Here is a 27,164-nt window from a genome sequence, read left to right as displayed (position 1 = left end):
ACATGCATCATCTGCAAAATATCAGCGGCGAATACAGCCTAAAACATATTTAAAATCAATTTTAAAGTGTGCGAAACGCAACCGAGCAGCCAGCAGAGGACCACGCGCAATCGACATCCCGTGGATATTTTGTAAATAAACAACATCCAAACACGTCACGAGTTTGTGTTTGCCGCTTCCGAACTGCAGGCGTTTTTCGCCAGCTCGCCCGGCTCACCGCTCCAATCAGAGGGCGGAGCTTCTGCTCTCGAAAACGAACGAATCGATCGTTGGCGGCGGAGGCGCCGTAATTTCGTCGGCTCATCGGGCAGCTGGCCGCGACCAAAGTTCTACAGCGATTCCAGGCACTCTGTTTTTATTACTTTTTATTTACATTGGACGCGAAAACGCGCCGGAGGCACGAAAAGCCCACTGAGCTAGCCGCACGGTCGCTGTGCGGGCGGCGGCCACGGCTGCGAAGTGGCCCAGGCCGGCGCAGGTAGCTCGAGTGATAGCTTGTTACCGCTGCACGAAATTGTACCCAAGTCCCGACCATGGTGGCTTACATGAGAAAGGAGTTAATGATGCGATGGCGGGTTGCATTAAACATTAATGTCATCTGCGCCGCTTACGAGAGCGGCAATCGAATACCCGCCGCAGTGCTGAGCCGAACACATCTGTAGGCGGACCTGTAGGCAGACCGGCCGGCTGCTCCCAGTGGGCGTCTTGCCACCCACTGTCTCGAGCGTCGCGCGTCGTTCTTCAGCCGCGGTAGCATTTGCACTCGCAGCGCTTGCGTCACGTCCACGGTCGCTTTTTAATTAAGCGGCTCACGAGATCAGTACGTGGGGGCATTCGCAGAAACTGCCGGCGATGCGGATTCGATAGTGCTACGGCAGCTCTGTGATATCCCTCCGATGGTCACGTGGTCAGCTTTGTTCACACAAAATCCATCGTTTCACGGCACCCGCTGAAACCGAAACTGCGACTGGCCGCATTCAAAATGCCTCTAATTAAACAACAGTCGCACGCTGAAGCAAATGAGGTTTCTACAGGTTATAAGTAGGTTACTAGCTACTTACCGCAACAACAAAAAACAAGATGCAAAATTTTTGTGTCAGTGCCCCTTTAAGACGAAGAAACGAAAGCGAAGAAAGCCGCAAACACAGGGCTGCATGCGGACAAGAAGCCTGCCGAAGTAATCCTCTCCGAAAGACAAAGAAACGAAAGCGAAGAAAGAGAGGAAATTACGATGCTGCAGCACAGAAGTTGTTGATAAGTGTCGCTATACTTTCGCTTTCAAATCATGTCAGAAGATTTACGTACCCCCGAGGAACGTTTTGCAATACCTCTACGTCAAACAGAGGCCTAGAGGGCATTCGCGTTAAAGTTGGTTTTACCGCAAAGCGCTTTGGTGTGCGGACGTCGGACACAACATAGCCTTTGAGGCTATCTTGTGTCCGTCTGTAGGCATTTTAAGATGTCTTCGATCATTACCATGTACTGTACCGTAAGGAAGGTAAGTTTCTTCTGTTTTGACGGCTTTATTAAACTTACGTCGTGCGTTGTGTATAGTTCTTGGCGGCGAATTGCTGGGCTGGGACTTGTTATTGCTGGGTAGGACTTTAGAAATTGCTGTAGGTTTTAAAGGCTTATACGGCAGAACTATGTTGTTTCATTTATTACATTTATTTTATTTATTTCGTCCTTAAAGGCTCGAGGGCATGACGTGAAAGGGGAACGAAATCCTTCGTGCGAATTTATAATTTCGTAGATACAAAAAATGAGCATTATACAATACTAAACACGTGCATGGTAGTTGGTCACGGGAAAAATCTTTATGTCGGTATAAGAGTTATAGGAGCAGAAACAATTTGGCTAAAATAAATAATACATACGATACAACAATAAAACGTCTGTATAATAATGGGTCATTGAATTGAATTGAAGTAGGTTTCCAGCTTTTCACGCAATGAGATTCTATCAAGAATGGCAGAAATATTTTTGAGAAGGTGATTTAAAAGGCTAAGATGCTTGGGGAAGAAGAAGTCGTTGATTATAGTTATCCAGCAGTTGATTTGTGTGATGAGGTCGGAGTGGCTACTGCAGGAAGAAGTTCTGTTTGGTGGATTAAAAAGTTGAGGTCTTGATTGTGTGCTAAAAAACAAACTTAGCAGAAGGCATAGACGTGAGCTGACGTGGTGTGACGCGAGACTTGGAAGTTGCATTGGCTGAAGTTTTAGTGCAGGAGGTTGTTTCAAGGGTTCAAACTTGTGGGCTGTAATACGTCAGTAGAAATCTCTTAGGTATACATGGGGCCTAATCAGGTGTGTTGTCCTGACACACAATATAGGCCACCCATGCGAGCGAGCGAGCGAGCCAGAGAGAGAGAGAGAGAGAGATGGATGGATGGATGGATGGATGGATGGATGGATGGATGGATGGATGGATGGATGGATGGATGAATGGATGGATGGATGGATGGATGGATGGATGGATGGATGGATGGATGGATGGATGGATGGATGGATGGATGGATGGATGGATGGATGGACGGACAGACGGACGGACGGACGGACGGACGGACGGACGGACGGATAGATAGATAGATAGATAGATAGATAGATAGATAGATAGATAGATAGATAGATAGATAGATAGAGAGAGAGAGAGAGAGAGAGAGAGAGAGAGAGAGAGAGAGAGAGAGAGAGAGAGAGAGAGAGAGAGAGAGAGAGAGAGAGATGCCAATTCAAGTGAAGTAACTTTTATTGTCTCTCCGGGCGCGACAGATGACAGGACCGAGAAAAAATAACCGCACAACCACTGACAGCTTGTCGTGAGGCTGGCGCTCACATAGCTTTCTTGCTTCGCTATTTGAGTGTTGGTCTACTGTGGCCGATGAACGCTAGCTGGCAGTTGATATCCGGTTAGCCACTCATCGGCCACTCATCGCTGCAGTGTCCTCGTTTTCTTCTCATCCGCATCAGGGGAGTTCTAGGAAGCGTCTTAGCAAATAGGGCGAAGAAGATGAGACGAACACCAATGGCGCTTCGTCCTTTAGCGACCGGCGAGTGCGTATAGGGATGAAACGTTCGCTTTGATTAGGTTACAAAACAGTCGCCGCTTTTTTCCATTTGGCCCACGCAAACGACTGATGAAATGTCGATCTACTTGCTCGGTGAACGTAACTAGCTGGTGATGATGCGTTCGAAAATATCATGTTCATATTGACCGGAAAAGTGTCTTCTGCCAGACAAGGTATCAAAGGCGAGATGTCTAGACAGGCGGCCCCAAAACGTTACCATGATGCGAATCTTTCTAGCTGCTTGTTACGTAAGCTTCAGACTGATGTCGAAACTGTCGGACGATTTGCAAGCAGGACGTCGCCTCGCGACTTGTAGAACAAAATTACGGGGGGCTTAGTTTCTTCCGTCAGTAGCTCGAACATGTCACCACTGGTGGCGAGAGTACATAAATCATTCACGCTAATTCTGCCTCGGATTTATTTTTTCAGTCTTCATCTAGACGGAGTCGTGTTTTATGCACGACAGCACACATGGTTGGCAAACAGACACTAATCAATTTACCTAATTTGATGTAACGCTAATGTGTAATACTATTTGCTCTACAGACACCACAGAGATATTTGTCAGGTAAATTTCTGGCAAGGACAGGGTTATCAAATACATGGATTACTGAGAAAGAGAATGAACGCCAATTATCCGCGTCACTTTATCAGAATGAATGTTTGAAGGATGGTGTCAGGGACCCATAACAGTGTTAAAAGGCTCGATGCAAGTACCCGTGTTGTGGACAAGATTCCGTTTTTGTTGTATGGGCACGTTCAATTCTGTTTGTGTTCTGCGCACCAATGGAGCATCGTTGTTGCTATGCTGGACTAGTTTGTTTAAACCTACTTGTTCACTGCATAAATGTGCTTATGCGGAATGCCCTAGACGTCGAGATACTTTGTACAGAGAATGCTTCCTGCTTTGGCAATGACGAACTCCAGCACGGGGTGGCTTGAATAAAGAATAGGTAGTGTCTATTATCACGGCAACCGTGCGAATTACCTTCAGAAATTTCTCACGGCAGTCACATCTCATTGGCTAAGAACGCTACCCGGAGATATTATGGGATAAATATTCCCTGAAAAGTACTGTTTACAGCTGCCCCTGTAGCGCTGTGGTATAGTACTTGGTTTTAAACGAGTAGGCTCCCGTTCGAGTCCGGCATTGCGATGCTGTTTTTTTAAGCTTTCGGAATTTTTCGGTCATCATAATTTTGTGAATGTTTTTTTTTTACTCTGGCTTTTACTATATCAAGACATCGACACACAGGACTTCTACAATGGGTTCATTTACGTTTAATATAGGTTTTGTTCTTGGTCGTTGGGCTGGGTTGGATTAGTTTTGTTGCCGTTTGACTGGATTTGCATAGGTTATGACGCGTTCGGTTAAATTACGTTAGGTACGGTGAGATTACGTTATGGTAGGTTACGTTGGGACGTAATAATATTCGGCATATTTTGGGCCAGCCAGCTTTTATGGAAACTGCCATGAGAATTTCCCGGGGGTAATTCTCATGGCTGCCGTGAGATTAGACACAGCCTAAAGAATATATGCTGGCGTCGGAATATATCCATACAAGATATTTTGAGGATTCATGCCAAGTCAGCTCTGTTATAAACATGTGATCCGAATTACCAAACACCGGTTTCGATTTCGGGCATTATCGTTTAGATATGTTGGCGGAAAAACGAGGGCATTAGTGCCGTTTTCAGTGGCCTAATTGAGAAATACGTTTGCTCCGAGTGGCACAAACTTAAATAAAATGCCTCAGTGGTCGTCTCGCAGTATCCATAATGCATAAAAATGAATGTAGAACTTTTTTTTTTAGATTCGTGCATGATCTGCGCGAAACTTTGCGTTGCCAAATGAAACCAACCTGGTTGATGCGCGTAAAAACTTTCCAGCCTGGCAGGGGGGCGCTCTCTCGGACGTGCGGACTGTGAGTGGTTGCGCAGCCCAGCAGCGTGGGCCTTCTCTGTTTACGAGCTCCCGCCGACAACTGGTGCATGAACGGTGGCCTTGGAGCTGCCTGATTATGGCTGGTAACACGCTGCGTGCGCGGCAGTGGACGTGCGCACGCCACGGGAGGGATGGTCGTCAGGCTCTCGGCCAAGTTCATGGCGTGCAGTTGACCACGCCGGGCAGGAACCGCCTGGCACTTAGGGGGCATGGGTTGAGCGCCGCGGGTTCCAGGGACCTCGCGCAATTGCGAAGACATTGGCCTGAAGTGCTAACGCAGAACGTGGCGTCGTTCGGTTCCTTCCATTCAGTACTTTGTCCCGTCTTTTGTTTTCATTTTTGTTTTTCGAGAGATCAGCTTTGTTCGCTCGGATTCGGGAACTACTCAATCCCTGAAGCCTTGGGCCAGTTAATGATGTTTAGGAAAGCCATGGTTCCAAAAAGTTCCCGAGGCAGCTTTGTGAGGTGCTCTAATGGGCTTGTCTCTGCCGCCGAATATAAAAAGAATGTCACTGCTCTTCATGTTGCCACGTGAGAGGAATGTAATGCCGAAAGACGATGGGGCCTCTTATATTACGAAACTGCCGTGGGACATCCTTATTGCAGAAATTTGAAAACAGCAATGAAGAGGCAGGAGTTAGTTTGTGACGCTAAGGATCGGTCTTTTTAGAGCGGAAACTGTTAAACGATTAACACTAATTGAAACGATGAATTAGTTAATATTGGCATACTCTTTTTTTACTTTATGGTCCTTTATGGTCTATGGTATAAACTGGCATGCATACAGATATAAAGAGGGGCTTCAAAAAATAGTAAGTCTCCTTAAGCTGAACAGTGATGGTTGTCGTCTCCGGACTGTTGGCTGTTAAGAAAACTTTTTTTTGTTAAAACTTTCACCTGTTACTTGATGACAGTATCTGTGCGCTACAACCAGAACAAAATTAAAATGTTTCGCAACAGTGCCACCGGCAATGAAGAAACACCTCTCTTATCGCGTCGCCGTTGCTTACGTTGTGTTGGCGCAGCACTATAATTTTCGATATGTCTGTTATTTTTTTAGAAATGTTACTCAGCTGTGTGATCTCTGATGTTTTGTTCCTCTTATGACTCTTTCCCGCTCCTTCCAGCGTACAAGGTGGTGCACCAATCGAAATGTATTGACCAGAGGCTCGCGCAATTGCAAAAAAAAAATTATGCGTCCTTGTTTACAGTGCGCAATAGTTTCTTGCCATCAATTCCAAATATGACTTCATATGAAAGCTTCTGAAGCCCAGAGACATTTTTAATTACTGAGGTTTTACTGCATGGTAGGTTGAACCAAGCGTCTTCTGACCGCAATATCGTTATTCCTTGAAAGCTGGCTTTGCCATTGACAGCGTCGTATGTTGAGGCAGCAGCCTCTCCAGGGGAACGGAATGTCAGGAAGCAGCTAATTTCGGCCTAGTTGAAGAAGGGGCCGGTACGGCAGTGTCGGAAGAGATCGTGTTTAACGGTTCGAAAAAGGAAATAGTCAGAAGTAAAAATGACGTTTGCACGAAGGCAGTTTTCCACTGGTAATATTTTCATACTTATTTCAAATGGTTATCCTCCAGCAATAAGAAAGACTCCGAGGGATTGGATGCGGTCTTTGACCTAGTAAATTTTCGTCGTTCAGCAGTGTAAAAGCAAACAAAAAATAAGGGAAGGTAGATGGGGTGTTATCCTTCAAAGGTTCACTCTAAATAATGAACTTCTGGCTGATCTTCATGATAAAAATAACGCCGGGCAACGTAACCTAGGTGCCCCGCTTCCAAATGGGAATGATAGTGGCCTTGTTTATTGGTCCTCCTTTCCTCCGCCAAGACAAGAATATAGGGAGAGAGGGGGTGGCCCGATGCCTATCGTAAACCCTCCTCCCCCCCCCCCCCCCCCAATTTTGGCGTGCGTCTGTGGTATCAAGTTTTTCCTTGCAACACATTCAAACGAGGAATTACGGTTCGGCCACTGAACTGGTCATCCACAGTGAAGCTATAAGAAGCCTGAAAAAGAGCATACTTATGCTTATTCTGAATTAGGCGACAAATGCGATTAGGTATTCTTTCGACAGTACGTATTTAAGATTCCAACTGCCCCTGCCGCAATAGCGTGTAAACGGTAGAAATTTGTATATTGCACGTTCGACGAACTTTATAAATAAATTATTTTATACAGTCTTTTTAAAACACTATCTATGGCATCGTGCGAGAAATGATTAAACTAGAGGGTACCGATTGAAATCGCCGGAACTTTAAACAGGAATCGTAAAAAACGCCGTAAAACTTGCTCAAAGTTTTACGAGCCATTTCCTTTAAGAGATATGTAAAATGTTTTCAAAGTTTTTATCCATAGCAGTTGTAATTCATTTGCAGTTAGATTATGATTTAAACTTGTTTGTAAGTTTCAACTTCAGCTTTTTTAATTCATTTCCCGTGACACCAAACTTTGTATTTTCCGATTTGACTCTCATAGTTCGCAAAATGCTGCGTCTGCTTTTTGTTGGGAATACTAACATAAATGTACGTCAAAGGAGCCATGAAGGTAAAACACAAGTTTGGTTCATTCAAAAGACGGCCTCGTTAGAATTACACTGACTTCAGCTTTTACGTAAACTTCGCTCAAATAAGCTATACGATTAGGAAAAAAAGGGAATGGCCATGCGACCCACTCGCTCATTTCCCGCAACAGAACCTATGATGTCATATCAGAATGCTCTGCGATTGGCGGAGGCCGGCAAAAGCAAACGCAAATTAGGCTGAGCTTATAAGCTTGCAGAACGAGCTATTTGTGCTTAAATTTAGGGCACATTCTTTTTAAAGCAACAAGAATGGTGGGACAAACACAGGAAGTGACGAAAGCACATGTAAACATAGAAGTACTGATGCGTACTGCTGTTGGTACTGCGCACATTATGCTTGGTTTAGCTGCACAGCACTGCGGGGCTTTGGGGTTGTCTCAGACGACACTGGCCGATTGACGCAAGCAACGGTGTCTTACGTGACCATATTTGTAGAGCGAGGACTATGTTTCACGAAACGATTACTTTCTCCCAGAACAAAAACAAGTCAGGTTTAAATACGGTCAAAAACAAACGGCTTGCCACGGTATGGTGGCGCCATCTAGGTTCAGTAACGTAAACAAACGCGCCAGTGCCTCGTTGCCATCACCGCCGTACAGGGTGGAGACACCCTTTAGATGGTCCCGTGCCGCTGCAATTGGGTCAACGTGCTCAACGCGTCGTTCTTTTCGTTTCCCACGAGACCCAGCAACGCGAAACAGATAAGATGATTCAAACTTCGCCAGTAAACCGCCTTGCGGCGATAATTTTAGCGCGGTTTTGATACAATTACTTGCTTCAGCGGTGAGCGAGCGACCCAAAATGGCGGCGCCAGCGTATACGTGTCTCCACCCTGTACGGCGGACGCGTGAATCAAGGGACCCTAGGCTGCAGAGCGGTCGGTTCCGGTGATGTCATTGCAGACCACGAAAACACACGATTTAGCGGGGGAAAATGAAAATTGTAACGTAAATTGAATAATTTCTCAGTGAAGAAAACATCGCTTGTATCCTTACAAGCGCTAGGGGCACTATAAAACACAAAATTTCTCGAATAAAACAAACTTGTAGTTTTTCTTCATGGCTCCTTTAAGTATTCAAACTGGTGAAATGAACCAAGAACGCCGACCACAAACAACCATAAGGTTTATGTTCCGGCTCCAACATGTGAGCTTTGTAAAAGAAAATACACAGAAGAAGCATTAAGGCCACAGTGTTCAGAAACCTGAATCTTTCTATTGTTATCTCAGGGCACTTTCACAAAGCTCCAGCGACGAGAAACATCGCGCACTTTTGGCTTAGTCCTTAACAAAGTTATTCTCCATTACTTTTTATTCTTGGTTTAAGTATTTACCGCAGGCCAGTAGAAGTGAAGTGAAGTGAAAGAGACTTTAATGATCGCCGGCAACAGGCGTAGTGTCTCCACTACGCCCGGACGTAGCCACTCGTCGATCCTGGTGGCATTCTACTAAGCAACACTTTCGTTACTCACTGCGGGGGTGGACACCCTTGTCCCCGAAGGGAGGGCGTCGGCCCGCAGCTTTCTCTCCGGTGCTGCCGTTCGAGAGCCGTTAGGACCTGCTGGACGGCTGAGAGCTGAATGTCCTTGTCGTAACTGCGTATGGCGTCTTGTAACCACGGCGGAAGGTCGGTCCTGGTTGAAGCTTCGTGTGGTCGCACTTCACAATCCCATAATAAATGGGCGGCTGTTGCCCTGGAGTTAGTGCACAACACACACTTGTCGTCCGTGTAGAGTTCTGGTTGGGAAATTTTGCAGGAGGGCTAAGGCATTTTTCCGTTTTTGTTTACCTATTCGGCAGTGAGAAAACTTTGCATATCCTTATTATGGGAGAGAAGTGCCGAAAAACCGACATTGCGACAGCGGATGATGCCAGAAACCTTCGCGCCGTCATTCAACTAAAAACAAAAATCTGGGTGGAAAGAGAATGGTACACAGCCTGGACTCGGCGGCCGCTTTTATGATGGAGGCGAAAAGCGAAAATACTTTCGACGCACGTTACAGATCCCCAGGTGGTCAAAATTAATCCGGAGCCCTCCACTACGGCGTGCCTCATCGCCTGTGGATCGTCGGCGCATGAAATCAATCAATCAATCAATCAATCAATCAATCAATCAATCAATCAATCAATCAATCAATCAATCAATCAATCAATCAATCAATCAATCAATCAATCAATCAATCAATCAATCAATCAATCAATCAGAATAGAACCCAGGGACGCGCAACGACAGTTAAGTGACTTAACAACTACCGTACACCAACGCCACACTGAACACGGCTTTTGATGTCTTCAAATATCGACTAAACGGTGACAAGAGGAGAAAGAATTTCTCAAGGCACATTTTATGTGCTCTGACTCCGAAGTGATAACGACTATGTTGACGGCGCAGCAAATGAAAATTGGTCATTCGGGCAGATGTGAGCTTTTGACGACAGCTTTCATCGTCAGTGTGAATCAATCAACCAGAGTGGGTAATGTTGGGCTTGGATACAAGTAGTGAAGACCATTATGCCACAATTAAATCTATATTTCTGCGATGCTTCCAATGTGCTTGCTGATTACCCAAGGATGGAGACGTGAACGAAGAGTACAAAACGGCTCAAAGATGGTGCGCGAGCTGCTGTAACGCGAGAAAATTGACTTGAATTGAGCGAACCTTCGTTGTATTCTCCATATGAGGAACGACAAAGGACGAGAAGAGCTTGAAGCCGGCTGAAGAGGAGGGGAAGAGAGGGCGTTATACCTGTCAGAGGCGGAAGAATGTCGCCTTTCGACATTTGCAACGAAGTATGCAGATACGCGGTCAATTTCTAAGGACGACAGTCTTTCTTTGTCTACCTAAACTCAAAAATATTGGTCTGTCTGTCTGTCTGTCTGTCTGTCTGTCTGTCTGTCTGTCTGCCCCTCAATTGATACGCCCGGCCAAAAGTATAAGAATCAATACAATGAGTGAGACGTTTATATCGAAAAACATTTCCAAACTACTATAGCTGGCATCATACACCACACTTGTCACCATTGTTCAGCAAAAAAAAAAAAAAAACAAGGTTATTTAAGGCAAAACGTAAATGCATAACTGATAGTAGCGGGGTTCATTTGCTTAAAAATAGACGTGGACGAAATTTTCCTATAGCAAACAAAAACAAACTCGTTGAGAACAATCTTTTAGCCAGTAAATACTGAAAGGGCTCGCACTGGGGCGTTGGGCTCATGGCTGGAGCGCGGAGCGCAACAGTAACAAAAGTTCCAGATGTAGGCGCACTAGCAGTGTGAACGCGGGGGAATCGAATGGACTCCAGCCAACCTCCACCGTATTTATCATGGGAGGAGTGAGACGGGAAGGGGTGGGCGGCGGAGGGAGGAGAGCCATTTATGTGCCAGGGGAGGTAAAAGCCTGTTGTCTTTCGACGACATTTGCAGCGAAGGGAGCAGATAAGCGGCCATTTTTCAGGGGCGAAACTTAGGACCTCGCTCTGTCCGGGGCTTGGCTTCCATGTACACAATGTTGCGCATGCGCGAGGAGCACTGGATTGGACTGGATTGAATTGGATTGGATTGGACTGCATTGGATTGGATTTGGATTGGATTGGATTGGATTGGAATTGTATATACTGTACACACGCGTTGTCACTCATTTACATGCGCGAGTGGGCAATGCCACGGGTGATTCACGGTAAGAACGATCCCCAGTGCTTCGCCCAATCGTCATGATTCACTTCGTGGAGATGAGGGAATTTTTTTACTCGCCATATTTACAAAGTACCTGCAGGAGTGTATTACAAGAAGATTGCCGTGTGCGGCCTTGTTTACTCAACAAGGTAAAAGGCGATGCTTTGAGACTTCTTTAAAGTCAGCAGGGCGTCAAATAAGATAAAAAAAAAGGTATGCAAGTAGGATATAATTACTCAGAGCGAGCAATTCATTGCAGTTCATCTAGGAGCAAACACATCGGAAGTACATGTACTGCACACAGCCCGTGTTGTCGCAGGAGAATGAGGCGTCCCGTAGGGCGCCGTTTCGTAGTCACCCCACATGCCGTGCCTAATTACATTTGATGTTCCTTCGGATGCACGGCGCGTACGTCGGGGTTTGTTGGGGGCAAACGTCTTTTCCCGCGCTCCGCTTTCTTTGTTGAGACGCGGCATCGTATCTACCGCGGTCGTTTCGTCTCTCGACCACTCCCATCATAATGAGGGCAGCGCAGACACCGCCGGCGTTGCCGGCTCACGCACCTGAGCGCGGTGCTCTCGACACAAATGAGCTCCGCTCGGCCAGGCTGCTCTGCGCTGCGTGGCTTGAATGAGAGTGCGCCGCGCTGTCGCGACAAAGTGTGCTGCTGCCTGCGGGTCAGGAAGGCTGAAGTCGCTCAGCCGCTGGGCTACGACGCCTTGTGTGCGCTCGAATCACTTGGTGTTAAATATAAGTGGGTCGTTGATTACTTGTGGCGCGGTTTTTAAAGTGATTTACCCGGCTGGGTGGTCTCCTTCACTTGGAAAGAAGTGGTTTCGTGTTTGAGGATTCGTTTGTGTTTTCTTCGTTCGGGCTTTACGTTTCTGGTTAGGTTGTTTTTAAGGAACTCCGGCATTGTGATTTGTTTCTTGGAGGGCCCAGGTCTTTCAACGATTTAAATCGCTGTTCAGGATTTTTGTGGTTTGAAAAACAGTTGTGCGTTTAGTCGACGAAATAATTGCCGTTAAAAAATTAAGAACTTCATGAAAAATACAAGATTCTATCTAGTGTTACGACTACAAGCCTCAGCTAGAGCCAACCGTTTAATTTTGTTTCAGGTAATTTTACACGTAGAATCATTCATTGCAGTTTTGAAAACCCAAAAAGGGATGCCGGTTCCCTCTCGTCTCAATTAGCATCGTCGTCTCTCTTCGTACCAGGCCAAGGCCGCCTCATTCACACGCGCTTAACAACAGTTAGCTGCGAGGCAGAAAAACAAGGCCACTATATAACTTAAACGAACATTATAGACTGAATAACTTGTTGTTTTAACGTAAAAGTCACACTATTAAAACCTGTTGCAGCTCTTGGTCTACGGAAAAAGGTACTTATTAATGACGATTGTCTTTCTTGGCTACTTAAACTTAAAAATTTTGGTCTGTCTGTCTGTCCATCGAATCAGTTACCCGGCTGAAAGATACGAGAATCAAGAAACTGGATTTTTTTTATAGGCGAAACCTTTACAAACCACTGTGTCTGGTCCCATCTGCATACTAGTCGGCATTGCTGAGCAAAAAGAAGAAAACAGTAGGCATATTTGAGACGAAACATCAATACATAACCGCTACTAAGCAGTGCTGTTTCGATTGAAGATGGGTGTGAGGTTTATATTTGCGACAGCAAATAAAAAAAGTGCTCGTTGAAAGCACTATATGGCCCAAAAATATAAAAAAAGAGTTCGCGTCCATGGCGGCATTCCAAGTCCAAGAGTAACGAAGCGTTCCAAAAGATGGCGCGCGAGCAGTGTAACACGGGAAAATCGAATGGTCTTCAGAAAAGCTACCGTGTTTGTCATGGTCAGAGCAAGACGGGAGAGGAACCGCGTGAGAGGTGGGTGGTGCAGAGAGGAGAGTCATTTATGTCGCAGGTGCGGCAAAAGATGGGCCTGATGAGGTGTCGACGCCACACGTCAGAAGACAGATTTGGGCCCTTTTCATCCATCTTTCCCCACATAAAACCTCATAGCATAGCATAGCGGCAGAAGGCTATCGTCTTTCGACTACATTTGCAGCGAAGTGTGCGGATGCGCGGCCAATCTCTTTGTTGAGAAATAAACGATTAAAGCTGTCAGGCCTCCCTCTTATTTCCCTTCCATTTTTACGTGCCGCAAAAGATTGCGTCACGCGTCGAGAACATTGGCGCATGCAAAGTCATTCAAGGTATTGCACAGTGAAGGAAGTGCTGCCGCCTCGGAGAAACAGTTGAAACTACTCGTGCGGCGTCCCAGCATGGCTGCTGATGGTCGGACGCGTTGTTTAGCTGATTGCGGCACTAAGAGATTTACCCCTGGTGCTCGTATATAAATAGACATGGACAATGACAAGGGGCAATAGCTCTCGTGTTCGGTCGCGCACATCACCCGATGACTTCCAACTATGCAATGCACTGGACCGACATCGAAGCTGAAACAGATCTTACCAGCAGTTGTAGTAAAGGAACTGCTCAAGAGCTAAAGTTTGTGCCTTCATGAGACACATGTGCCCACGAGGAATTCCGACATACATTTATTCTGCACTGGAATGTACCTGCTTTTATGCTTGTTCCAGGAAACTGCTTATACAAGATCTACCAAGCCTGTTTCACCATTTCGAATCTACGACCTACAAACCGCAGTGCGGGAAAGCGTGTGGGCCGGTAATAGCCGTTTTCACGTTTTTGGCATTTTCTGTATGAATGAGCAACTGCTGTTGCTAGGGGTGGTATTTTTGCATTTGTGGCACTATAATCTACCGATAGAGGCCAACGTGCTTCTACACTTTGGCGTCCTTTTAAGATTTTTCATCACTCCCGAAAGGTGCGCGGACTTCTTATTCGCTTGCTGCTTGAGGTACATGCTTGCAGCGTGGTTTTAGCCGAGAAACACATGGCGAGCCGGCCAAAGTTGTCTAGCAATCAGAGCCGATCGTGCACGCTACAAGAGTGACAAAAAAAACCGGGCCATATCCTTCAACGTGAAACCTGGGGTGGGCGAAGCGTGCAGTGTATAAGTGTATTTATTCTTGGCGCCTTGGCGTTTTTGCCAACGGAGATGAAACCGTAGGGTGGTAGAGGCATACAGCTTTGCTGTAAAAGCCTCGTGTTTGAAGCACGAAGCTCTCTAGCGCGAGGCGTATGTGAGTGTCCCGGGTTTTTTTTTAGTACGCGTTACATTCTAGCACGAAGGCGTAAACGAGTTTCCTGGTGTTTTAGTATCGCGACTATATGACACGACGATTACGACGATGAAAGGAGACGCCAACAGCCCCAAAACCTGAGGGGCTTCGCCCCTTTTTCACGGCTCCTGCCGAAGATGCGGACACAGAACATTTGCTGTGGACGTGCCCTTCATTGCAAGCGGGCAGAACACGCCACCTTCGAGGCACAGGCCTCCCCCCTGGCAGACCACCTGACCTTCATCGGTAGATATGGGGACCCCACCACCGCTCCGTTCTTGCGTTTCTTCGCGAAACGGGAGTTAACATATACTTGTAGCATAGTATTTATGCCAACGGGCATGCTATCGCAATTAAAGAAAAACCTAAAAGGAAGTTGGTCCTAAAGTTTTGCTTATGCGACCTTGTGGCGCCTTGTGTGGTTATTGGATCTGAACTACCGACAAAGTCTTCAGAGTTGCCTTTTTTTAGCGACCACGCACTGCGGGTTGTCTTCCGGTGAGACAATTGGGGACATAATTTGATGCTATAGATAAGCGCTTACGCTCACACGCCAAAGTTCACTTGCGATCCAGAGCAGCTGCTTCACGGCATGCCAGACAGTTGTTCGTGGGGCCATCATTGTAGAAAAAGCTCTCCTGCCTTTTTTGCACATACCCCGGCCACACCATGCGTACGACGACTACCCGGTGCGAGCGCTGGAGAGCGATGGCTGTCTGATTCTGAAGCAAGCACCGCTAATTGAGTTCAAGGTCACGCGACCTGTAATACGCCAACTCCAACACCTTGGCGCACTATGAAATCATTTGGTTAGTATTTTGGTAGACCGTAGGTGGTCACGATCTCGGGATACTGACGGTTAAAAACGACGCTGTAAAATGAGTCTAAATAAGCTTACAACCATAAATTTGTGAAAAACACTGTTGGCATGTCTTCCGTCTCGAAACTAAAGTTTCCGGAAACAGAAGGTGAATATCTGAGTATACGTGCAGTCATGCGCGGATTCGTATGTGTACTTAAAAAAAATACATTCGGAGCGCCACCCTAGTTATCAGCGCGTTTTAGCAAGTAAATAAGAAGGGGTGTTGTATGACAGTTGTTAAGAGGATCAAAACAACAAGAACTGTTGCGAAAACCTGTCAAGACGTAATTGTTCCGCGTGCGCATAGCAGGCTTCACTGGCGGCCTGGTAAATCCCCATAACGCCGGAAATAAAACTTCCACATACGTTATGGTACCAAACTGCGCGTGGGGAAACGAACACTACAGTTGGCAGAGACGACCCCGCCAGCGTCAACGCATTTTTCATATGATTCGTTAAACAATTCACCCGTTGATGTTGCCCCAGTTTGTAGAATATTCGCTCAGTTCCTTTACTGCTTTTCTCCTTTTGCGGGGGAAGAGCAGGCAAAGACGCGGACGCAAAAAAAGCCTTTGTGTCCAAAATATTAATAAAAAATAGCCGCCGGAAGAGCAGCCTCCGGATTACCCATTCGCAGCGGCTGGGGCGGCGATCGTTGACTCAGAGCCCGCGTCTGGTCACTCTCGGCCTGTTTTATCGCGCACCGCTCGGCACGGCCCCAGCATGCATACAACGTTGTTTCAAGGAGCGCCGACTTGTAAACGTCCACTGGCCACTGGCCTGCAGCCGCACCCGAGACGGCGCAAATAGCCGCCTCCGCTAGGCTGCAGGGACGAGCCAGGGGCAGCGCATGATGGCTGCCGGCCTTTTAATTCTTCGGGGCGAGTTATTTCCGGCGCTCTCTTCGAAAGCCAGTCCCCTCCTCCTGTTCTCCGAACAAACGCCGAAACTACGGGGCTAGCCGCCGCAGCGGGAGATGTCTTACAGACACGAGACGAACAACACCTGCGAAGCCTGGCAAGGGAACAAGCGGCTTTTCGGCGCGGGCCCCCGCCGAACGCGTTCGCCTCGCTCGGCTGTCGCGATGGCGATCCTCGTCGAGATCTTGCTGAGAGCGTAGAGGCGGCGTAGTCGTCCGAATGTCGTGCCACTGTCATGCTGCTTTCTTACTGCCAACTGGTGCGACGAACCGAAAGGGCCCCGAGTGCGGTTGAAGATCGGATCTGGCCGGTGCATGTGCTTTGGAACGCTGCAGGGTTGTTCGGTTCCGAGAGCTACTAAGGATGAGAGGCTCTGGACTCAGCGCGGCAGTTGCTCCATTCCCCGTTGCGTCCGGATGAATGGGAATTGTCGACCGTTGGACCGAGATCCCCGTACTGAGACTTCGCAACACGTGAATGGGCTGGTGGCTTCAAGCGGAACCTCGGATTGGGATACAGCAAGATAAACCGACGGCACGCAGAGGACGTCAGCGGTAGCACTCACGGATAGCGCTTACTTGCAAGACGCTTTGACCTTAGCTCTACATGCTTGGTTACAAATCGAGTTTGTTGGTACTTGGCGATGTCAAGGCACAGACGCCGAAGCTATTGTGCTGGACAAGAGCGAGCCCAGTGGGACTGCCGTGCGCGAAGAGGTCGCCTCAGGGCAGAGGAAGGCACGTCGGTGGAAAACGTTTGGCCCATATTTTAGAACCATTCCAATGATTTCAAGCTCGCATCAAGCTGACAAACGAGACAGGTTCTTCAGCTGAGATATCCGTGCGACAACCTCAAGCGGGCCTTCTTCAAGGACTAGTCGACGGACTTCATTTGACAAAGACCGTCTTGTGATAGGAGCCTAAATGTTTGCCATTGGAAGCTGTTGCCGAGCAAAGTTTGCCGAAGAGATATAGGGCCACGAACATTGTGCGTGCTTCCCATACGGCAAATGAATTATTTTTGGGCCTGTTTGGAAGCTTTAGGAAAATTTGAAAATCCGGTGTTAAATCCGGACGCCATGTAAGCCTGATTCCCTTCACCGAAGCAAATCAGCCTTGGCGTCATCTGGGTTGACAGCAGTGAAAGCCCATTGCCATGTTTTCGGGCCCGTGTGTAGTGTGTTCTCTACAAATGTACGTTTAGTCTTGCGCCGAGAACAATGGCTCCGTCGATATTTTCCACATGGAGAGAGCGGGCACTGGCCCGACGTCGCCGCCATGTTACACTCGCACGACTCGTGTCCTCGAGCTGGGCGCAAGGTGAGAACTGCCCTGCAGGTTCAACGGGTGTAGAACGTGTTGCTATGAGGGCGGTTTCTTGGCTCATTCCGAAGCCTGTGGCCGCGTATTTGTCTTCAGTCGAATGCAATTTATTGAACCACTTTTACCAATCCCGCCCCATCTACAACTGTGGTTTTATTGTATTACACCTGAAAGAAATTTCTAACCGTTAATCTGGAGCGTAAACTTCGCGATCTTTCTCAGTGTTACGGCGTTGAGTATATAAATGCATCTTTATCCTTAAAGGCATCCCTCCTCCTCCTCCTCCTCCTCCTATATAAATGCGTTATACACATGTATAGAAGGCGTAGGGGAGGTACTTCGGTGTTGTGTGGAAATGAGAAATTTGAAGTATTAAGACAGAAAGACAAGCATCTCGGGTCGGATGCAAACTCGATGCCTTCATGGTGGGATTTTCCGTTTAGGCAACGCCGCTGCCTACTCCCATGCGCCGTTCAATAACAGAGACAATTTCGGCTCTCGTCCAATTTAAATTACCTGTATTTGCCTCTATACCAAGCGTTACAACACGCGCAAAAATTCACAGAACCACAGCGAATATAATTTAAGTTGCTGTCTTTTTACGCTACAAAAGCTCCCTGTGTACACTCAATGTCAAATTGCGAGGCGTTATCCTGGGCGCGAACAGGGAAAATTTTCTGCGGCGCGGAGTAGAGTTAATTGAACTGTAAATAAGCTGCTCCTTGAAGATAGTTGACTTCTAATGCGTCTAAAGCTAAATAGTTTCAGTGCGCGCTTTCTTCCCGTAAGTGTTCGACACATTCCAAAGGATTAATTATTGCGCACAACAAAGGAGATGCAAAGATTGGTGCTCAGCTTAGAGACGAAGCTTTAATCCGCGACCTGAAAGGTTTCGGGGAGGTAACAATGAGAGTAGTGTGTCACGAGATACGTCACAGAGGCTTAGCTGCTCAACGACAGGGGACTCCAGGCCAGGAAAATCCTCAACGTTTGTGCGGTGGTTCTATTATGTTCACGTCTCCTAGACAACCGTGCTACCCCTCCTGTTGTTCACACGGGAAGTGGTTTCGGAAAAGGCGTGGTGGCAGGTGTTGGCTTGCATAATGTCATACCGGGGTCGCCTAACTAATGTACGTATAGGTGATGCAGTGGATATACATTGCATATACATTGGATTCACTGGATGTACCCTGGATATACAGTGAACCACCTGAGCACGAATAAGGGGTACACCCACATGGAGGGACTTTGGTGAGCGACGCGACAAGCGTAACTGAATGGGTACAGTAAACAGGTAATGTGGGCGACCGCGACAAACGACAAGATAATACACTAGCTCTGGTACTCTCTGTCTCTGTCGCTTGACACGTGCTTCTGGTGCTCCTGACCGCCACAAGCGAGCGACGGTGACATAGGCAGTGGCGGAGGGGCCCAGTCGCAGTGTATGGTCGCTTGTCGATTGTCGCTGTCGCCCACACTGCCTGTTTACTGTACCCATTGAATTGCACTTGTCGCGTCGCTCACCTAAATCCATCCATGTAGAGATACTATTATCGCTAAAGATATATTGACTGCATCAGTCCCAGCAATCCGGATTTGTGATAATTCGGGGGCGCTGCAATGGCTCGATGATCCAACACGTGCTTAGCCTCGGCTGCTCTTAGACAGGTATTTATGATGGTGGTTTTAGGGGGGAAGGGGGGGGGGTTGCAGAGAGAGAACAGTACAGACATATCTGTCGAAAAATTTCACAACAGCACCATTTGAATAATGTGGTCTAAGCTAACAAAAAGAGCTCCCGTTAAATGCTGTTGTTCTAAAATCCATCTAGAATTTCGGTTTCAAGATGCTGTTTTACACACTAAAATGGTTTTTGTAGAGGAAATAGAGGAAGCACAATGAAGTGGCGAGTTCTAATGGAAAGCGCCATTTAACTATGTTGGTCGAAAATCCGCTGTCCATGGCACACAAAATGGCCGACTGCTCACAGGATGAGAGACAGGTCAATAAATGCTTGCAACGACGCCACATTCCGCATACCAAAGGGAAGGTCCTATAAACAAAGTAAGTAATGAAGTTTGAAGAAAAAAAAAACATTGCGTAAACTTTGCGCTCGATGGGATTCGAACGAGGTTCCCCCAGAAAGGAAAGGGAGACGAGCACAAAACTCTCAGACCACCACAGCGCGATGATTCTACAAAAAAGGAACCTAGCAAGCCGGTGGTGTTCTTCTACAAATGAGGTGGAGGCGTGTGTTTGCGACGCGTGGTTAGTTCTGCGTGAGAATCTTGGGCAATGTAGTTACACGAGCAGAAATTACTTGAGTAGCAAATCGCGTTACCGCTAACCGCTTGTATGTGGGGCCAACAAGGACGACTTGTGAAGCCTGTCTCTCATAGTAACTAAAAAAAGGAAGGGAACATTGGAAAGGGAAACGCCCCATGGCGATAATGGGAGAATACACTAGCCCACTGGACACGCGGCACTTTGGGCGCCACGTCATTACAGTGCATGAAATCAACACGCTGTCTTCCACACGACACCTGTTTTACAAATTTCGATTGATTGATTGTAGGGTTTAACGCGCCGACGCAACGGAGGCGATGAGGCGCGCCGTAGGATTAATTTTGAACACCTGGGGATCTTTAACGTGCGCCGAAATCTCGTACACACGGGCATTTTTGCTTTTCACTTCCATCAGAAAAGCGGCCGCCCCGGCCGGAAATCGAACCCGCGTCCTCGTGCTCAGCAGCGCAGCTCCTTAGCCACTGAGCCACAGCGGTGGGTTAATTGTTTTACAAATTTCGTCGCTACGGTCTATGCGCAATACGGGTAATATTTCACATTATTTCCCCGTCCTCCCAGACAGCTTTTTCCGAATCACTGAAATCTGAGAGGCCCTGAATTTGAGCCACCATTGAATAAAGAAAACATCGGCTTCACTGAAACGACGAGCCTTTTTTAGGTATGTTAGAGGATTGTTTTCGCCTGTGGTAATCTCTGAGGAGCTCTCATGGTTAGAGTAGGAACGTGCAGAATATTTATTCCCGAAGGCACGTCACTCGGAAGTTTGCTTTAGGAACTTCTGCGTAATGCAGATCGCTCTTGGCCAAAGCATCTTTGATTTTTTCACCGAACCCTATAAGTTCGAACGTTGAGCGTACATTTTCTGTACAAAAAAACACGCTTTTAAGGCGGTCAGTTTACCCACAGTGTGCATGTCAGTTCTTTTCCGCAAAGTGTTGACGTTGTGCTGGGGAAAATATTAAGATAGCGTTACTTTGATTCTTCATTTATTGGGGAATTACGACGAGTACAGTGGCTCGGCATGTATTGTTGTCGATGAATGAAACACGAACACAAATATATGAAGCTAAACGTGCTAACTCAAATATTATGGTTTGCATATGCAAATACTGGCGCGCTTGGAGCGGGAGTTTAGATAGCGCTGTCAATGAACTTTATTATCATAGCACACCCAGTGGAGAATTTCTAAACGAACGGAAAGAAATCGCGCAGTTCGGGCGTTCAGCTTCATACTTATTTGTTCTTGCTTCGTTTTGTCAATGACCACTAGTCTGTAGACTTGCGTAATATTAGTTACAGTTTATTTTCAGCTTCAATTCTAGTCTTTCATTTTTATATTTACTTTATTCTAAGTGTAATTTTAATTCTCCCTTCAAAGGCACGTAGTCACTTTACAACACAAGCGCCGATGAATCGCCGCTTTGTTTCTAGCCTTAACGTAAGAGTTCAAAACCGACTGCAAGGGAGAAAATGAACGCAGGAAGGAACCCCCGAATCAAAAGGGAAACAAAAATTCAGCAGAGATACACAAGACTACTTACACGTAAAAGGGTAAAAGCATTAGATTTTCGTGGGTGAATTGTTTTCTACTAATGTTTCTCCATAAAGTCTCCACTGTTTCTCCATAAAGTCTCCACTGTTTCTCCATAAAGTATCTGCTAATGTTTGTGTCTGTATTGTGCCGGAGCAGAAGCGGCCGTAAGACTGGCAGGGAAAGCGACAGTTCGCCACTGAAAGCGCACTCGCTCGCTGGGCACTTCTGCGCGGCTACATGAAGCAGAGGCGACAGTGCGAAGACCAGATTGAAGAGCTCGAGCCGGTGTGGCGCCAGAGCACCGGCGTGATCCCCACTGCGCATGCGCTGCGTATGGCTTGTCAGCGACAGCGGCGGGGCTCCTATTCTTCGAATGTTTATTCTTAAGAGCGCCCGCTCCATAACGAAACATTATGAGCCCCTGTTTCCGGCCCAGCAACACCGACGCCGCTTCTTTCGTGTATATATATATATATATATAATATATATATATATATATATATATATATATATATATATATATATACATATATATATATATATATATATATATATATATATATATATATATATATATATATATATATAATGTGTGTGTGTGGGTGTGGGTGTGGGTGTGGGTGTGTTTCGTTAATAAGCCCCCAGAACACGGAAACATACTTATTACACACCTGCTTCGAAGAGAAGAGAGAACGCTAAACTTGAGCTAAATAAACACCCTGCAGGCCGCTAGCTTCCCACTGAGAGTGAGAGGGACGGTCACATTTCTCCTTCTTTTGTTATCACTCAAAAATTGTTTTGCCGAAATAAACCTGTCTGCGCTTTTACCTTCATAACTTCTTACATATTTCATCCCACTTATTGATTTCATGCCGGAGACGTCGAGAAGAATTTCGGAAGCGCGTTGAGGTGCGATTGTTTTTGAGGGGCGTACACAGCGTAAATCTGCCACGTCGTTCTTACCACAGACGCAGATGAAATGGAGAGAAAAATAAAATAAAATAAAGGTGAGCAAACGAAGACGAAGCCGAAACGAGAAAAAAAAAAGACCACGTGGCGACACCCCGGGACGTCGCGACTCGCGCGATCTCATACCTGCCACGAGGGATGGTAATCGGCCTTATTTTTCGCGCTCTAAGCAGACAGGGGATTTCCCCTCTTTGGTCCGCCAGATTGCGTTGGCAGCTGCGGCGAAGCCCTGCCTGGGATAAGACAGATTACGGTCTTTTGGAGCGCTTTGGAGACCGCTAGAGTCACGCTGCGCGAGCTCGTTGTCACGCTCCCTTTTTTTCTTTTTTTTTTTTTTTATAACGTCGCAGCGCACCTCTTATTCTTTGCTATTCTTATAGTGGGCTATTCGGTGGCGTACCCTGCTGAAAACATAGCAAAAGGTGTTTTATAGAGCGCTGTTAGCGTTTCCTGTTAAGAGCTCAGTATTAAAAATAGTGATAAAAATGCGCTTGCTATTCGTATCGGAAGAATAATTAAGAAGCATTTAAAAAGCGCTTGACTAAAAACAGATGGGTCTCAAAAGTACTCTTTGTCTTTTCTCGGCTGGTTAGTAAGTAAAAAATAAATAATTATGTATTATAATATTTGATTAGTAATTACATCCTATTTATGTATTTATTTATTTGTTTTCTCTTTATTCAGAATACGCGTTTTTGTACAGCTAAGGAGGCTATTTAAGAAGTAGAAAAAGTCTTTATTTTCCTTTTCAAAAAGGAGGGGACACCCGCAATAAGCCGCTGGCTGAGGCGGCTTGACGAGGCGACTGCCCCGGTTTCTGACAGCAGCAACAACCCTCGTGTACACAATAGGAGCGAGGTATAAATAGGTATAAAAAGGTACCTTTATAAATATAAAACAGATGAAAAAATAACTGTGGTTGATTCCTCTGTCATAGGAATCGCTACAACACGAAAGTGAAATGTGCAGCGGAATCTGCAGTGGAGCATGATTTGCGGGTCGGCGGCTGTCTCGTGGGTGTGCTTGGTGAGCGACGTCCTGCTGGCGGATCGCTTCGGAAAAGGTGTGCTGGCGTCATTTCCGTGACGGATATGACGTCCGTGAAATCGTGGTGTATCCCGGCGTAAAACACTTTTGTGTTAAAATACAAAACACGAAAGCGAACAATCCTAAGTATAACGTGCTCTTTCGTCCTAAATAATGCTTCCCCGCAAGAAGACACTGTGTTCAGGGGTGCACCCTTTACAGGCCGCTTGCTTTCTTGTACAGGCGTTATTTCCGTGACGGATATGGCGTCAGTGCGATCTTCGTGAATCCCGGAATAAAACGCTTTCGTGTTAAAAAGCACTCGTGAGACATGATGTGGCATCATATTGCATGGGTCTCTACCGACGGGTCCACGGAACAAGTCAACAAGCTCGATTGCACGAACGCATTGCACAAACGAATGTCTTTTTCCACCTCCCGTAACACGTAAAATTTACAAGCGCTCTTTCCCGCCCTTGGAGGTGTACAGCTGCGCTCATCTTCGTTCCCGCTCCTGTATGCGTTGCTATTATAGAGCTGCTCTTTCTGCCCTCGGCTAAAACCGCAATGTCTCTTGTTGGCTCCTTTCCTCCTAAAGACCTCATCCCTTGAAACAACATGGGACTCTTCTGAGAAGCCTTGTCTCGATATTTGTTCGCCGTCATCTTTCCCAGCATGTCGAAAGCGTTATCCTGGAGGGCAAATGGTCGCGACTACAGAAGAAGAAGAAAAAAAGGAAAGAGCGTGAGCTCATTCAACATCCGTTCTGAATGCAGGGTGGCCGCTGTCTCTAGGCTCCTTGCAGACTATAGCACTGGCTTTTCATGCCGCTCCAATCATAGCGGGGAGGAATGCATGCTTAAAGTAATTTACTGAAGTAACCGTAAGCCGGAATAACGCCTCGGTAGGCGTTTATTCAGGAATGTTTACTCTACAATGATAAGGTGAATGTGAACGACACAGTTTGCGGTATATCTGCATAATATGGCAGACATTTGTACTTATCATTATTAGAAGGCGATAATGCATGGTACTCGTTGTAAATAACTTTGGTTAGGATGGCATTGCGTAATCGGCGTTAAGTAATTGCAACGTGCGCCTAAAGGACCTATATACCAAGGTTCTTTACGAGCACTGCAGTATTTCCCAAGGAAAACTAAAAGTTCGCTATTAGGAAGGACGTTATAGATGATATGCATTCAAAAATTTAGCGGGCGATTTTTTCGCTTGGCAACACTGAAAACCGCGTAAACGCGCCCGCTGCACCTGCACATGCGCTTTGCGCGCGCATCTCGCAAAAAAAAAAAAAAACGCACACACACACACCAGCGTGCATGGTCTGCCGCGTTTCAACTCTATTCTTGGCGCTGGCGTCAACAGACATATTATTAATTGCACTCACAATATGCGCTGGCGCTCTACTAACTGTCGAGCATTTCGCATCCCTGGAGAATGAAAACACGGCTGCGAACGAAAGTCACATGGCGCGCAAGAGACCGACGCTGCAGTTGCCTGCGATCGCGGATGTTGCCACAAGGGCCCTATAATGCGTGGTTGACTACAAAAGCCTAAATAATGGTTTTGAAGAAATGCTTCACGCGTACGCCGGTTTAGATACGATGTTAGCGTAGGAGCTAATGCATGCGAGGCCGTTTCCCGAGTGGTGCCGTGCCCGCACTGCCCAGCCGGCACAAGCGTTGGGGAATCGCAAGCGACCTTTGAGCAAGTCACTGAAGTTTGGCTTCGGCGCGTCAAAAGTTTCGACAACAATATTTCTGTTGTTGTACTTGAACAGGTGACAGACCTGAGGTGGCAATCGACGTTCACGCGCATACGCACGCGAGTTGGTCCATCACAACGCTGCTTCAGTCATACTGTAGGCTCTGAAGCTTTTACCGCTCTACCTAGTCGTGCGACGATTTAAACCGTGTCTGGCGATAAGGAGATCGTAGGGTTCTGCACGTAACAGTATTTGGCTTCGAGGTATTACTTCCGGTTCGGCAGGGCATAGTTCAGAACATCGAACAGCTCACTGTTGTCATGTGCTGTGCTTAAAGAGGCCCTGCGCAAATTACGCAGGGCTTATAAGCTTGCCGAACGAGCTATTTCGGTTAAATGCAATGCATAGTCATTTGACAGCAGCAAGAATGTGGAGTAAACAATGAAAGTTACGAAAATTCACGTAAGCATAGAAGTACTGATGCGCACTGCTGTTGTTACTGGACGCACTATGTTTGTTCTAGCTGCACAGCAGCCCGCCGCTTTGGAGGTGTCTTACAAGACACTGGTCGATTGGCGTGAGCGATATTGTCTTACGTGACCCTGCTTGTCGAGCATTCCGCATATTTCACGAAACGATTACTTTCTACCGTAACAAAAACAAGCCAGGTTCAAATATGGTCAAAAACAGAGCAACGGCGGACAAGATTCCGCAGCACCGTATGGTTGCGCTGTCTGGGAGGACTGACAATAAGCAAGGCTGCTGAGCCTAATGACGCACTGGAAGTTAGTTCAAATACCCGCTCTTGTGGCTTCATTGCAGACGTCACGGAAACACACGATTTGGCGGGAGAATGAACCTTTTAACCTAAATTGATTAATTTCTCACTGCATACGGTGAACTTCCGCTCAGTGAATTTCTCGTTTGCTGCCGGTCAAGCGCTGGGGGCACTACAAACACGACATCTTTCGAATAAAACAAACTTTTATTTTGTCTGCGTGGCCTCTTTAATCAGGCGCCGGTACGGACAAGTTCTGCCATCTCAAAACAGCAACGATTTAGGGATCAATGATGACATCATCCTAAGTCAATCTGCCGATAACGTGTAAAAAATATTTCAGGATTTGTGGAAGCAGAACCTTCTAGTGTGCTTGAGGATAAACGTAAAACGCCGAAATCAGGTGAAGCATCCCAGCTGTGCGACAGCTTTTTAGTGCAGGTAGTGACATGCTAGAAGAAACAGGAATATGTAATTGTTCAGGCTATCCTATCTATGTAGCGAAAACCTAAGCCACGAAAAAGACATTACGAGAGTAATTAGGTCGGACGAGGAAGGGGGGGGTGGGGGTTGCCTATTTAAGCAGTATGTCCAATGAAAAATCCCCGGCGTTTATAATCAACAAGGATTGAAAGCATTCACTGGCAGTGATGATTGTACCACGACAAACTCATTCTGAAAGTTCCCGTTGCGAGATGAGATGCGCATCTTTCTTCTTGGTCGCTCCCCAAGAATTACTACTGTGAACGGTAGCTCAAAAATTTCATCCCAAACAGGTAAAGGTAACGCTTCCTGACGTTTGTTCTGTTTTGCTCACCACCGTGTGGTTCGAGCGCAAACAAACTCAATTGAGATTTCCAGGGCAATACGTTCCTCCCCGTTCTTTATAGAGTTCTTCGGGAATGCGGTGCTCTAATATTGACTACACCATACGCTGTGCTTTCAAGCGTATACTGCGTTCAAGCGTTCTTGCTTACCCACACACTTTTTTCGCTGGAACTTAAAGAGGAATGTGTATTAAGGTATAAACACCGTCATACGAGATATGAATGAACTATGAGCCGCGCAAGCGGAATATATGAAAGCCATGCATATAGTAAGGGTCTTGAGTTTCGTCTGCATATGAGCTTCGCCGTTGCTTTCATTTTGTCTGCCAGCTACGCCACATTCCCCTCATATCGCTACCAAGTAGAGTGTACGTGGTCGCGTCTCTGTAAGCAATTTGTCCCACCCGAAAAGGAA

At 46.6% G+C, this 27,164-nt stretch overlaps 1 protein-coding gene across 6 annotated transcripts in view; it reads left to right on the top strand.

The window, feature by feature from the left end:
- Positions 1 to 27,164, top strand: part of Sei (potassium voltage-gated channel seizure) — a 326,623-nt gene that overhangs the window by 115,815 nt on the left and 183,644 nt on the right. For 2 of the 6 annotated variants that reach the window (XM_077699987.1, XM_077699991.1), the window contains exon 1: positions 17,435 to 17,585. The exons of 2 other annotated variants lie outside the window; for them this stretch is intronic. In XM_077699987.1, the coding sequence (XP_077556113.1) occupies positions 17,486 to 17,585 (100 nt within the window). In that variant the 5' untranslated portion in view covers positions 17,435 to 17,485. Of the gene's footprint in view, positions 1 to 17,434; positions 17,586 to 27,164 lie in introns of those variants that run through there. 2 more of the 6 variants (XM_077699989.1, XM_077699986.1) reach the window with 1 other exon arrangement.

Source organism: Haemaphysalis longicornis, unplaced genomic scaffold (assembly GCF_048455015.1).
Source record: "Haemaphysalis longicornis isolate Haplotype H1 unplaced genomic scaffold, Haemaphysalis longicornis Haplotype H1 scaffold_2, whole genome shotgun sequence".
Lineage (NCBI taxonomy): Eukaryota > Metazoa > Arthropoda > Arachnida > Ixodida > Ixodidae > Haemaphysalis > Haemaphysalis longicornis.
Note: the sequence above shows the minus strand (reverse complement) of the source record. Positions and strands in the feature narration are given on the sequence as shown.